Source organism: Morus notabilis, unplaced genomic scaffold (genome assembly GCF_000414095.1).
Source record: "Morus notabilis unplaced genomic scaffold, ASM41409v2 Scaffold168, whole genome shotgun sequence".
Classification (NCBI taxonomy): domain Eukaryota; kingdom Viridiplantae; phylum Streptophyta; class Magnoliopsida; order Rosales; family Moraceae; genus Morus; species Morus notabilis.
In genome coordinates this window covers 33,565-47,784 of record NW_010367753.1, presented here as the reverse complement: position 1 = coordinate 47,784, position 14,220 = coordinate 33,565, and the positions used below count along the sequence as shown (strand labels likewise).

The following is a 14,220-nucleotide window of genomic DNA, read 5'->3' as shown; positions in this document are numbered from 1 at the left end:
TGCTCTTTGTCAGGAAGAATTAGGGTCCGTTCACTTCGCTGATTCGAGTTTATAATTCGAGTTGAGATGTGATTTTGTGTGAGAGCTTTTTACTGTAATAAAAAAGTTAGATGTGACTATTTTTGAGAGCTTTTTACTGTAGCTAAACTCAAATTCTAAACTCAAATCAGTAAAATGGACGGAGTCTAGACTAGTAGGGCCATAAAACAATTTCCCCAAAATCCTTAACAAACCAACAAGTTGCGTAATGGTATTTTCCATTTGGTAATAAATAAATTTAATCAATTTCTGGAGAAAACCAAAACGGTCTACAGTTTCACCCAGCGGGAAGTAAATAATAAAGCGACACAGTCCCATGATGACGACAAAATAAAGTAAGAAAGAGGGAGAGAGAGAGAGAGAGAAGTCCAAAAAGACAGGCTTTGCACGAAATTCACAGACAAAAAAGTCGAATGATCGGTAGGCCCCACTTCCCCCCAAAAACAAATATCTGGGTTTTTTTTTTAACATTTTGGAGTGGGACCCATCTCCGTAAATCCACAATTCTATACACCAGCAGATTGGTCATTGGGTCTGTGATATTTATAAGTTATAACCTCTCTCTCTGAAGACCACTCTCTCTATCACCCACTCTCTCTCCCCCTCTCCCTCCCTCTCTCTCTCTCTCTCTCTCTCTCTCTCTCTCTCTCTCTCTCTCTCTCTCTCTCATATTTTTGTTCTTACTGCTTTCGCAAAACGCCAAGAAAACTCTGTTTCCTTCCTCCTTGTTCCATAGCAATTAGCTACAATGCTCTCGCCTTCTCTGTAAAAAAAAAGAAAGAAAGAAAAGCTCTTTCCTTTTTCCTCTCGCCCTGTGAGTGATGATCAGAGTAGTCTCATTGGTTTAGATAGATATATATATATATATATTTATATTGTATATATGGGTTCGTGTGTTTCTTCTCTTCATAATAGAAGCTCTGATTCACCCATGAAGCTCAGACTGTCGTTTGGATCCAAAAACGACAAGCTCGAGATTCCACCTTCGCCAGTCAAGGAAAAACCCGCCGGTCGGATCAAGGACGTTGCTCTCAGCTCTTGGTCGCCATCTCCCTCCGCCAAGACTTTTCGAGATTATGGTATGAAACTGCTCCGAACTCCGTTCATGATTTTGATCTTGCAAGACAGAAAAGAGAAGGAAAAAGAAAAAGTTTCCTTTTTGTATTATGTATCTGAGTTTGTTGTAGAAATGGAATGGCTTTTTCTTCTTCTCTAGATCCTTTACTAAAATTAAAAAAAAAAAAGAAAAGAAATAAAAGTTGTTTGGATAGTATTTATTGATATATAGTGGTTACTAGTTTAGAGAGACATTGAAGATCCTTCTCCATTTCAACTTCTGATGACTGATTTCCGGAGTTTGTTATTGGAGGGGTGGTTTTCTTGTCGTTTATGCGCCAAAAATTCTCTCTTTATTGTTATGAGATGAGATGATCACTTTCTTAAATTCGATATACTTATTCTGTTTTTTTTCCCTTTTCTTTTGGGGAATTTGTAAGGCCTTTTTATTATTTTCTGGTAAACATGCTGCTACTGAAATCTTTATTTTTAATGCCTTTTACAATTACAAATTATTAAACTTTTTTCTATTTTATAAAGTATATTTGGTTTGAGGGAGAAGATATTGTGTATTTGGTTTGTTGTACCAAATATAAATAATAAATCTATCTGGCTGTTTTTTGGAATTGAAATAAGTTAGATTTTCTGAAATTCTTTGGAGTGATATATGTGATTTATGAGTTTGAAGGGAAGTTGGTACATGTCACTTCTGAAAATGGACCCCAATAGTAAATAAGAAAAGTCTCTTTTACTATTATTTTCTCTAGTGTGATTTTTCTGAAAAAGTAGGTCATTGTGGGTGAACCACCATGAAAACCCATCCTGTACACTATGAGCATATCATTGTAGAAAAACGTCTTGGAATATAACTTTTTATTCCCTCTTGGCAGTTTATGAAGTTTGGTATCCTAGAGTTTCCTAGGAGTTGATAAGGGATATGGCCAAAATATTGGTGAATGCAATTTTCTTAGCCTTTTATCATGCTTAGAAATAGATAAAGATGACCCATTATTGAATATGGACGGCTTATTTTGTTTAGTATGGTCCTCGCCCTTGCCATTGCTTTTAACTTGGAAAAGATGTATCTTTTTGTGGGGCCAGTACTAGTTTTGCTTGCATTATGGTTGGGGCAAAGCTCATCTTGTGGTGGATGGTTTTGACTATTCAGGATCATGGTAAAGGCTTGGTGATGGATGGACCACATTATTGTGTATTCATGTATTGTAGGGTCCGCAGATTTTTATGATTTATGGGAAGAAAAGAAGTAGATATGAACATCAGGAATTATTGAAAGTTAGGTTTCCCCGGCTATGTCTACCTCAATTTGGAATTAAATTACATTGACACTTGCTGGTTCTTCTTGTTTGTGATTTTCGGAAGTAGCCTTTTTTTTTTCTCTAATTTACACTTTTAATTGAAATTATGGAAATGTAAACACGTGTGCCTTGTTCCTTTACAGATAGTAAAGAGGAAGCCTTCTTTGATTCCCAGCCTTGGTTGGAATCAGACTGTGAAGATGATTTTTATAGTGTCAATGGTGGTAAGCACATATTCGAATGCCTTGTTCCATCTTGTCTTGCAATACAGCATTGCTACTGTTTTCCACTATTTTCTCAAAATTCTAGTATTGGCTTTCTTACAATAGTTTGAAACAGAATCCGATTTGATGATCTAACAAACAGTAACGGTAAGAAAAATTTGGAAACTTGGGGGTTGTTTGGAGGATATATTTTTAAACCCATGATTTGGTTTTGCTACATTGTTTTTTTATCTCACGAAGAATTTGAATTAAAAAATTTCCTCTCTCACAAGGGTTCCCACCAATGAATCAGATTCACTAACTTGAATGTATGTTCCGAATGGACCCTTGGTATATGTGGTGGCAAATAAAGGAGAAAGGTCAATTCCTAATAAAACCATTGAGCTACATTTCCCCCGCCAATTTTTGTATAGCCTGACCCTGAGTTCAAGACACAATAAAGATCTTTGGTCTTTTTCAACAATAAGGCTTATGGACCGTCTCATTAGTCTCTTAAGTTTTTGCTAGAACATTGGTCTTTTAAGTTGAAAAGGAAAATAAAAACTTAATATTCTTCTCCACTATACCTAAAACCATTTTTTGTTGGACCCCTTTTACCATTTAACTCTGTATGTCTCATGCAGATTTTACCCCGTCTCGTGGTAACACTCCGGTCCATCAAGGCGTCCCCATGGGGTCTTCTAAGGTCAGCGCGGCCCCTTTTGAAGCCAGGACTCCTGGCACCGTACGGCCCGTACCTGCGCCATTTCCAACAGAAAAGAAAAGGAGTCTGCTTGATCTTTTCAAAGAGAGCATCAGAGACGATGACGAAGAAGAAGCTAACAACAATGCCATGGCCAGTGGGAGACCTGAGGTAAAGCAAGCCGCTCTAGACGTCCCTCCAAAATCCGCTCGCGATACCCCTTTTATCTCGGGAGCTAATTCCATGTGCAGCAGTGAAAGGACACCTAATAATGGAGATGCTGTAAATGATGTTCACAGACCAATGAGGTCTGTACAATGCTGTCTTCCAAGCTTGGTTGCTTGCCGTAGCTTTAGCGACCGGAAGAAGAAAATGAGCCCTGCCATTGCTGTAAATGGAGGACCTTGATTCTGAACCCTCTAGCATATACAATGTAGATGGAAAAAGCCAGGGGTCACAGAATCTTGGTTCTCATAAGAGTATAAACTAGTTCTTCAATACTCATCAAACTTCATATTACCTCTACCGGATCATGTAAAGTCTTAAGATCTCTTTGCCAAGGATAAAACACTGTTTGTGAAAATTTTGGCGTTCTTATGCATGCAAGAAGTGATGGGAGGAGATGGTTTACGTGTAATAATACCATCTTTTTTCATCTAAAGTTGAAGTTTCAATATTTGAAATCTCTTCTGAAGAGTGCTTGGTATGTTCCATTATTCCACAATACTCGTTGGGATCTCTCACGTGCCTATACATGCAAAAAGTTTACTAATTAGTACCGTCTTTCAAAATCATGATTGAATATGATCATGAGGATCGGTTTAAACGACAAGGTCTGTTATTAAATTGAATAAGAATGCTCATCTCTTTATGGGTTAATTGCATGGTACACCTTGAATTCATTGTGCTGGCACCTTCGATCTTGAACTTTTAATTTTGATAAATGAGACTTTAAATTTAAAAATCTGTTATGATTGTGGTCCAATAACTAATGGATGTCAGTTAATGGTCGTGAATGATCTAATTGTTTAAACAAAAATTATCTAAATATTTTGTTGTTGTTTCGCAACTTAGAATCTAAACTCTTTAAATTTTGGCATTTAGATCCATAGTTAGTGGAAGGATTCTGGATCCCGTGGTTATTTGGTAGAAGAGAAAAAGAATTAAGGAATGTATTTAGTGGGAGATTTTAAATCCTTCAAATAACTCCAATTTTAGGGCTTGTTCTTTTAAGTAAAAAACTCAACCAAAACAAAAAAAACAACTTGAGTTACAATTTTATTCGAGTTCATGTTCTTTTAAATTTAAACTCGAGTTCAAACTCGAGTTTATGACTAAAACTCGAGTTCAAGTTTCCCCTTCAACTCGAGTTCAGAAACTCGAACTCAAATTAATGAACAATATTTTTTCTATTCTTAAAAATGCTATAACTTTTTCGTTTTAATTCTGATTGAGATGATTTTTTTTCTATGCGTTGACAACGAAAAGACGAATAAAACCCGACCCATATACCCTATTAAAATTTTTCATCAGCATTGAGTTTTTATTAAAATACTATTTAAATACAAATTCAAGTTTTGACTCACTCAAACACAAACTCAAAAAGATTCGTATCTCAAACCATAACTCAAATGTACACAACCAAACACAAACTCAAGTTACAAGTTCAACTCAAGTTATAACTCAAATTCAACTCAATTCAAGAATTATACTCAAGTTAAACTTCAAAAGAACAAGCCCATATCTCAAATATGAAGAAACTAGGGGCCCGTTTGATAACGTTTTCAAAATGATTTTGTTTTTAAAAATGAGATTGTTTTGAGAATCATTATGGGACTGATTCTGAAATTGCATTTAGTTGATTTTTTAAGAGATTGTTTTGAATATAATAAAAAAGTGAAATCGTGTTTGGTTATAATTATTAATTAATAACATTGTTGATAAGTACTAGAAAATGAAAACAGAAAAGAGAAAATAACTTTCAATCATTTTCTAATTCCTTCGCAAAAATCATTCTCGTTGTTTTTTATTTTCATTCTTATTTTCAAAACATTTGCTAAATAAATACGGTTTACAAATCCTTTTCTTTTTTATGCCTCAAAAAATGTGCAAAAAGTTTTTAAAAACAAACAAAAATCAATTCTAAAGGAACCCTAGAGGACCTCCTCTTTATTTTTCCTCACCTAAATTAAATGTCTTTTTTCCTTTCTATTTCCTTTCTCTCTTAGCAAACATACTTTGGATTCTTTACTTGATATAGTCTATATGTTTATTGATTCCCTCCTGACATGGCTTCTTTTCGTACTAATAATATAGAAAAAAATAAATAAAAATATTTGCTATTTAATTTACCTTGTTAGTTTTATATCATTCTCTTGAAATTATGTCACTCTTATGTTAATTTCTAAAAACATAAAGGAAATAGTAAAGGAGACATTTTCTAATATTTAAAACAAACATAAATCTTTATGCTCTGTAATTAGAGTGGCATTCCTATAGATTTTCCAATAAATATGCATTTCAACCTCGATTTTGAAAACTCAGAAACCCCCTTGTCTGGATAATTTCATGATATAAGGCCCAAACCAATACAAACTCAAATAAGAGATGGGCTTGAAGGAGTTGATGGGCTTCTAGTTTCAACCAATGTAGGGTACGGAGAAAATTGAAAATTGACCCCTAATAAGTATATCAATTTAGATTTTTACTCTTTACTTTTAATAAAAACTATTTTATTAGTGTAATTATTTAATTAAAAAAGTTATAAATCAAAAGTAAAAGGTAAAACACTAATTCATGTATTTTTAAAGAATATTTGTTAAGATTACCCTTATGTATGTCTCTCATGGCTACTTATTTCTTTTATTTTGGTCGGGGCTTGCAGAAAAGAGTGCTGAAAGATATTTTTGTCAGAAAATTAGATAATCTGTCTCTTACTTCTTTAGTTTTGTATCATTCTCCTTAGAATTCCATCCTTCTTATGTTGATATATGATAAAAGAAACTCAGGGCAGAAATGGTATAATGTTTAAGAATAAGTTTTTTACAATAGAGTATTAATGCATTTTTTTAAACGTTAAATCAAGTTATAAAATCACACTAAATAAAAAAAATATAGACAAAACTGACATATACAAATCTAATAATTCAAAATAGAGCTCGTAGATTTTTTTTTTTTTTTTTTTTCATATCCTACCATACATGTTGAGTTTAAAAAAAGACTAAATCTTAAAAGTTCGGACAAAGAGATATCAACCCTATTAAATGATTGAAAGAACATGCACAACATGACACACACTTAGTTTTGTCTCCTTTTATTTTTAAGACCCACTCATCTAGTATCTAGATATGCTTCTTAAGGCAAACCATATTCCTACCAATGTGAAAGGCATACAAGTTCACCAAAAAGACCAAAGCTCCACAAAGAAAATAGGCGACCTTTTGGTCCGCACAAACGAGGGTACATATGCAATGATTCCGTTTCCCTTATGTGATTTTTTTTTTTTTTTTTGACAAAGTGGAAAATTTCATTCACTAAAAAAGAAATACAAACACAAGTGGCAAACAACTTAAGTTATAAGAGAATTTGACCCGGACCATTTAGTAAATCCACTATTAAAGACAAATACAACACATATGTGATGTACATTTTTTTTTTGTATTGCTGTTAAAGTTCAGAATTGAGGTGTGCACTATAGATAGAAATGAGTGCTCATTCCAAATGGATACTTGTAGACTTACATTTATAGGTTACTATATCCAACAACGATACTTTTTAAATTTTATGCTAAATTTTGGTATTTACAGTTTTAGGAAACTTTGCACGTTTTTCTTTTACGACACTCAGAATGCTACATATAGATTGTAGCCATTAACGTCATTTCTTTGATATACAAAGGTGATTTGAGCCGAGGAAAATGCAATTCCGTTTTGGACCCATAATTTTTGTTTTGATTAGCTACTTGAAGGCTGAGAAAACGTGTTGCAACACATATATTTGGATATTGCAAGTGGCAAAAAGGAGGATTCAGCCAATATAAAGTGGCAAAAAGGAGGGGCTTAGAGACCATCCTTTTGGCGAATGGCGAGTCCAGATGTGAATCAAATTGACAAATTGAATATTTGGGTTGCTTACGGGGAAACTATTTCTTTCGCTTGTTTTGTTACGACGTCGACGTGGAGTGTAGTTCTTGTCCTGGTACGAAGACAATGAATTGACTGACTTTTGTTGTAAGGTCATTGTGGGAATTTTACATTTGTAAATTCAATTATCATATGTTATTTATAACGGGAAGGGGCCGCTGATTTAGGGTCATTATTAAGGTGTGTAATTTTCTGTTCATAAACTCTTTTATTTTTATTTTTTTTTATTTTTATTTTTTATAATGAAGTTCTGCCACAATTGAAAATGGACTTATTTCAATAGCAAGGGTGAACCTTTAAAAATATTGTATGTCTTTTTTATTATTATTATTGATAGTACAAAATCTATTTTTTTTTATTTTTTATTTTTTTGTCGCCAATTTACGTTCCGTCACTCATGTCAATTTCTTCTATCACTATTCAAGATTAGTTAGATTATCCAATCAGAGCTCCATCTTGCGGGGGCATCATAAAGATGATTGATTATTTAAACTTAAATTAGTTTGTGTTTAGTTTATCCTTAATATTAAGATATTAATTAGTAGTTATCTTTTATTTTAAAGTTTGAATTATTAGTTATTAGTAGATAAGTCTTAATTTAAATTATTTGATATAGATTATTAGTATTAAATTCGATTTCAAATTCCTTCTGTAATTCTAAAAATATTGCACTCTCACCATTGTGCTTCAAATCTACTAGAATCAATGTCTAATTCTAAAAAAAGAAAAATAATAATAAAAACAAAAAACAAAACAAAACGGTGCATTAATGCTTTCTCTATACGTTGTTGTCGTTTCCTGTGGGACCAAGCTGAATTAAGGCAATCGTAATGTGGACCCCATTTTATTTTGGTTAGATACGCAACAACACGTAATAAAATCATCTTAATCTTAGTGGTAGTCCAGGACGGTCCACAGCCCAGCTAATCTTTGAATTTTGCAGTTCCAGAAATTTGCAGATCATTCCATGAAAAATTTCAAAGATCAAGTGGATTGATTGATGATAGATGATAAGGAAGAATATGACCCTTGTGGGACCCACGTCCTGCGTTCTCTAACCCCCTTCCCATTGCGGGAGAACGTGAAAAGCCTCGCACTTTCTTACAACAAATGTTGTTGTCTTAGTAGTCAGTTAAGGCAAGAAAAAGCCCAAGCAAAAGGAAAAGCAGAAAACTAAAGAAAGAGAACAGAAAACAGAAAAAGTTAAGCCAAGAAAGAGAACAAAAACAAAGCAGCTAGAAAGTAAGCAGAGAACAATGATGATGGTCATGATCAGCCATTGCGTTCCCACTATGATAATATATATCTCTATGTCTTTTCTTTCACTCCTATATATATATACACATACATATAAAGGCTTCTCTCTCAAAAATCTCAAAACCCAATTCATTGCACATAAAAGAAAACCATATAAAAAACCATAGTTTTATTATATGGCTTTCCGAGTCCTTTTCAGTATGGCTGCTTGGGGACTTTTGGCCTTGGTCTTGGTGGTCGAACCTCATGGCGTGCACAGCTTTGGCCGTGGCTGGTTTGGTCCGAGAAAAGGCGTCGTGGCTCCACCGGAGGCCGGTATATGCGCGGCATCGGTTCTTCCTTATGGCTACAAATGCCAAGAGATTGAAGTAAGTCCTTTCAGCTTACACAATTATTATTAAGTTATACTTTTTTGTGTTTTTCTTAAATATTTGTAGTACTAAACGAGTTTTGTAAAATGTTTATATATTTGTGATGAAGTAAAATGTGTTTGCATGGTAATTTAATTTTTGGATGACCAGGTGACAACTCAAGATGGCTATATTCTGAATGCGCAAAGAATCTCAGGAGGGCGAACTGGCCGGGGAAGCGGCCAAAAGAAGCCGCCTGTCTTGATCCAACATGGAGTCCTTGTGGTAAGTTCTACTTATGCATAAGCTAAAACATGAATCTCATTTTATTTTGAAGCTTTGTTACGTTACAAATATTGTTCATATTCCATGCATTTGATCAGTTTAATTTGTTGAGGGAAAAGGGATTATCAGATGTCAAGGCTTAAATCTTACTCCATGTTTGACAATAATGTTGTTATAAAAGGTTGTTTATAACCGCGTTTTGTTGCATATATATATATATATATGTATCTATATATATTATGGCGTTAAACATGGCTTTTTGAAGCCTCATAATTTTTGGCATGCCAGTACTAAATCTTTTTGGCCATTCTAGTGAAAAGTGGAAGGAGTACTATATAAATGGGGTCATTAACAGTTACGACGTTAAAGCACATTTTGGTTATAGGTGTTTGAATCATTCAGTTAAAGCAGTTGACTTGAGATAAAGTTATCGAAAAAGCCAACAATGAATGCAGTTACTTTAAAAGTTATTGCTTGATTTACGCTAGTGGAAATGGTTCTGCGGGCAAACTTTATAATATATACAGCATTTGTCTGCCGTTACTACCCAAAGTTGAACAGTATCTATGACTGCGTATGCATATATATATATATATATATTTTGAAGCAAAAAATAAATAAATATTTTTTTTTTTAATTAGGGTAAAAAAATATTTGTTTTAATATTAGTAGTAACGTTCATCTAGCAAAGCATTTAATTTTTTTGGCTGGGAAATAACAGTTAGTAGTTTATTCAAAAGCCCATAACACAGCCTTATCTAAAATCATTGTATTTGTATTGATTCACAGGCTATTAAAAATATATATACGTTTATTTATACATATTTATAGAAGGAATAGAGCTAATAAGGACTTCTTGGACTAATCCTAATTAACACACAAACGTAATATAATGGATATACCACAGCATATAGTTGACAAGTGCACATGAGAAGCTCCTAAGTTTGCCACGTTTAAGGGTATTCGGGTGTTCATGTTTTGTTCAAACTTTTTCGCTAGTGACTCATCGGAATGAGAAAAGTTGGTGTTTAAATTTCCAAGGTCTCTGCTTTAAGTTTTTTACTCTTAGAAAGGACAGAAGAGAAGGATCAGAGTCTTAGATGAGCCTGAATGCTTTAACAGTTTCGCAAAATCATGCACCGATTCTGGCATAATTCCATCGTTCCCAAATTCGAGATCTGCACCTCCTGCTCTCTCTTGTCGCTATTCACTTATCTAAACACTAAGAAAAAAAAAATCCCATTAACGTATATTATTTAACCGACATATATCCACAAAAGTTCTCTAATATATAAATTTAATATAATTAACTGAATGATTATTTGTTACTGATAAAGTATCAACAAAATTCTTCCTAGTATTAGTAAGATGCTAATAACCGTTAACTGAAACTTATTATGCTGCATGATAATTACGTAACTATGCTCAAAAGTAGGGTTTTTTTTTTTTGATCAAGTATAATAACTTGGGAAAAATTAGGAGTTGCATGCTTGTTGAGTTCCTGTGTCGTTTTGACTGCTGAAGGGGTAATGTCAATATCATATTTGGATATGCAGGATGGAATGACATGGCTTTTAAATTCACCAGAAGAAAATCTACCAATGATTTTGGCTGATAATGGCTTTGATGTGTGGATTGCCAACACCAGAGGAACCAGGTTTAGCCGCAAGCACAAAGCATTGGACCCTAGCAGACCGGTTCTTCTTCTACTCCCTATTTCTCTATTTCCTTTTTACTCTATTTATCTCTCCTTGTCTTCCTCTTTCCTGTGCTTTTTTCAATCATTAGCTAAAACTGCAACATATATAATAGCATTAATTATAGTTTATACGTAAGCAAAAAATGCTATACACACACATACACACACACACACGCCACAAGAGCATAATAGTTTTTTATATAAATGCGCTTTAGAACCGTTCGTGGCAATAGCATAATAGGTTGTGAATGTGTTATATGTGACAGAGGTTTTGGAACTGGTCATGGGATGAACTGGTGACCTTTGACCTACCGGCTGTTTTCGATTTCGTGTATAAAGAAACAGGGCAGAAGATTGATTATGTGGGCCATTCACTGGTGAGTGTTGAGCATGCATTATAATCAGATTGATCTTAGCAGATTTATTTTTCTCAAAAATGTTTAACACGTGTTTAATTGTCAGGGGACATTGATAGCTCTGGCATCCTTCTCAGAAGGGAGGCTAGTGAACCAGCTGAAATCAGCAGCCTTGTTGAGCCCAATTGCTTATTTGAGCCACATGAACACTGCTCTTGGAGTTGTTGCTGCCAAAGCCTTTGTTGGAGAGGTATGTCAGCTTTTTTTTGTGGCCCTTTGAAACGTGTCCAATTTTCTATGTCCCATTTCCTTTCCTATTCCCCTAATCATATTCGTCGCGTCAATTAAAATATTTTTAACTGAGCTTTTAATTGATATATGAAATTTTAATCGACGTGACATAATACTATAGGACGAATATGAACGTCAGACACATGAGCTGAATCCTTTGATGATTAACTCAATCTAAGAACATAACACTAAAGTACTATCTGGTTTTGCCTACAGATCACCACATTATTCGGCCTTGCGGAGTTTAATCCAAAAGGGTACGATCAAAAACTAAAAGACCCCGTACAGATTAATTTAAGCCCTTTTCAAGCTCTGGAATTTTTACTAATCTGTGAGGTTTATGATTAATTTCAGGGAGCCTGTGGCCAACTTTCTCAAAGGCCTTTGTGCTTATCCAGGAGTTGACTGCTATGACTTACTTAGTGCAATTACTGGTACTAATAGCTAATCTCTTTACTTAAGCAATATCTTCACATTTTGCTGACCACTCTTGAGAGAAATTCTAATACTAAGTATTTTCCTTAATTGATTGGTTTAAGGTCACAATTGTTGTCTCAATTCTTCAACTGTTGACCTCTTCCTGAAGAACGAGCCCCAATCAACATCCACTAAGAACATGGTTCACTTGGCTCAGAGTAAGTTCCTTTGTCCAATCCCATCTCAAACTGTTTCATGTACCAGTACTACAAAAAAAAAAAAAAAAAAAAAAAAAAAAAAAAAAAAAAAAACCTTTACTTAATTTTGTATGAAAATGTTACTTGAAAGCAAAATGAGTTGTACTAATTAACAATAAGTTAGTTGGAACGAAAAGAAGATCTGTGTAGCTTAGTTTGGGATATTGTTGCTTTTACACAAATAGTTACTTGTGAATAAAGCAAAATTAGAAACAGAGGTCCAAAATTCAAAATATAATAACTTCTCAAACAAGGCCATGTACATTTTATAACAAAAGAAATTAGACCTTCCTAAAAATGATATTATCAAACAAGTCCATATACATTTTATAATAAAAGAAATTTAGTGGTTGCAAGCGTACAACCTAACCGTAATTGCAACATGTAGATGACAACGACAAAATACATTTATGAAATTGATTATATAATGCAGCTGTGAGACATGGGATTTTGGCAAAGTTCAACTACGGGAGACCCGACTACAATGTGTTGCACTACGGGGAAGCCAGTCCTCCTGTTTATAACCTCTCCAACATCCCTCACAACCTTCCGCTTTTCATTAGCTATGGCGGCCGGGACGCGCTTTCCGATATTCGAGACGTAGGGCTTTTACTTGATAGTCTCAAGCACCATGATGTGGACAAGATGACTGTTCAGTTTATTAAGGATTATGCTCACGCGGATTTCATAATGGGAGTGGACGCCAAGGACATTGTCTATAATGCTGTAGTGTCGTTTTTCAAGCACCAACACTGAACCTCAGCGAGGGAGGGTCAGTTTATGATAAGGAAAAAAAAAAAAAAAAAAAAAAACTCATTATAAGATCAATTATATGATAATGAAACTACTACTAAGTTTTAAGCAAAAGAACTACGTGCTTAATGAGAAATCTAAATTTATTTTGAAAAATGTTGAACATTTGTTTTTGCAAGGACAGTTCATAGGAAGTGGATCAGAGAATTGTGCATGTTTTGTTTACTCTTTTATCGTATGAATCAATCGAGGAAAAGACTTGTCATAAAGAGAAAAGAAATACCAATTTAAGTAGGCAAATAAAAGTTCTATTGTCTTGTTCATTCATGACTTTCCCATTCCAAGTTCATGTCGTTTTATAAATTTCTAAATTTGTCATCTCTTTGTTTTGATGTCGTTTACAAATTGTTGTTTAATGGTAACCTCGATTGTATATTGTCGATGTTTTCAATATCATGTCATTTAGCCTGTCATCTCTCTCCTTTATATTGTTTCCTCAAGTTATTGTCGTTGTCTTCTGATGTTGCTTGCTGTTGTTCCACCATGTGATGTCGTTTTTCATTTAATTGCCGTTTATGTTGTGAATGTCGTTTTTGTAGTCTCTTGATTTTGAATGTTGTTGTCGTTTAAATGTTATTGTTGTTTATCTCATTCAACGTGTTTAAAGGTCATTGTCGTTTAACCATGTGAGCAATTTTTTTCTTTCTTTTTTTATTTTCCGTTTTAGAATGGCATTGCAATTTTTCCCCCTCTTAATTCTCGTATTTCTTATTACGTCGTTTATGTATTATTGCCGTTTTGTTTTAGTTGTTGTCGATTTTAGTTTTTTGTTGGTTTCTTTTGTTACCTTTTCTTGCTTTGGTGTCCTACAAAGAAGGTCGTTTTTCAAGTTTGTCGTTCTTACGTTTAATTTAGTTTTAGTTATTGCCGTCGAATGTTTAATGTTTATGTCGTTCACATTTTTCTTTTCCTTTCTTAGTTTCTGTCAATTTTTTAGGTCGCCTTTTATTTCTTATTGTCGTTTTTACCTTTTGTCGCATTGTTTCTTATTTAATTGTATTTTTACACTCGTCATTTTTTTTAGTTTAGTTTTTTT

General features: G+C 33.9%; 2 protein-coding genes across 2 annotated transcripts; both read left to right on the top strand.

The window, feature by feature from the left end:
• The first annotated feature begins 682 nt into the window (after window positions 1-682).
• On the top strand, window positions 683-4,004 carry LOC21400606 (uncharacterized protein At3g27210). Its single transcript, XM_010113289.2, has 3 exons — window positions 683-1,118; window positions 2,555-2,635; window positions 3,259-4,004. Exons 1-3 carry the CDS (start codon window positions 923-925, stop codon window positions 3,723-3,725), a joined length of 744 nt encoding a protein of 247 aa, XP_010111591.2. The 5' UTR covers window positions 683-922; the 3' UTR covers window positions 3,726-4,004.
• A 4,814-nt stretch (window positions 4,005-8,818) lies between these two features.
• On the top strand, window positions 8,819-13,190 carry LOC21400605 (triacylglycerol lipase 2). The gene is made up of 9 exons (XM_010113288.2): window positions 8,819-9,084; window positions 9,238-9,351; window positions 10,908-11,048; window positions 11,317-11,427; window positions 11,513-11,656; window positions 11,914-11,954; window positions 12,052-12,131; window positions 12,237-12,332; window positions 12,805-13,190. Exons 1-9 carry the CDS (start codon window positions 8,893-8,895, stop codon window positions 13,125-13,127), a joined length of 1,242 nt encoding a protein of 413 aa, XP_010111590.1. The 5' UTR covers window positions 8,819-8,892; the 3' UTR covers window positions 13,128-13,190.
• Window positions 13,191-14,220: the final 1,030 nt, after the last annotated feature.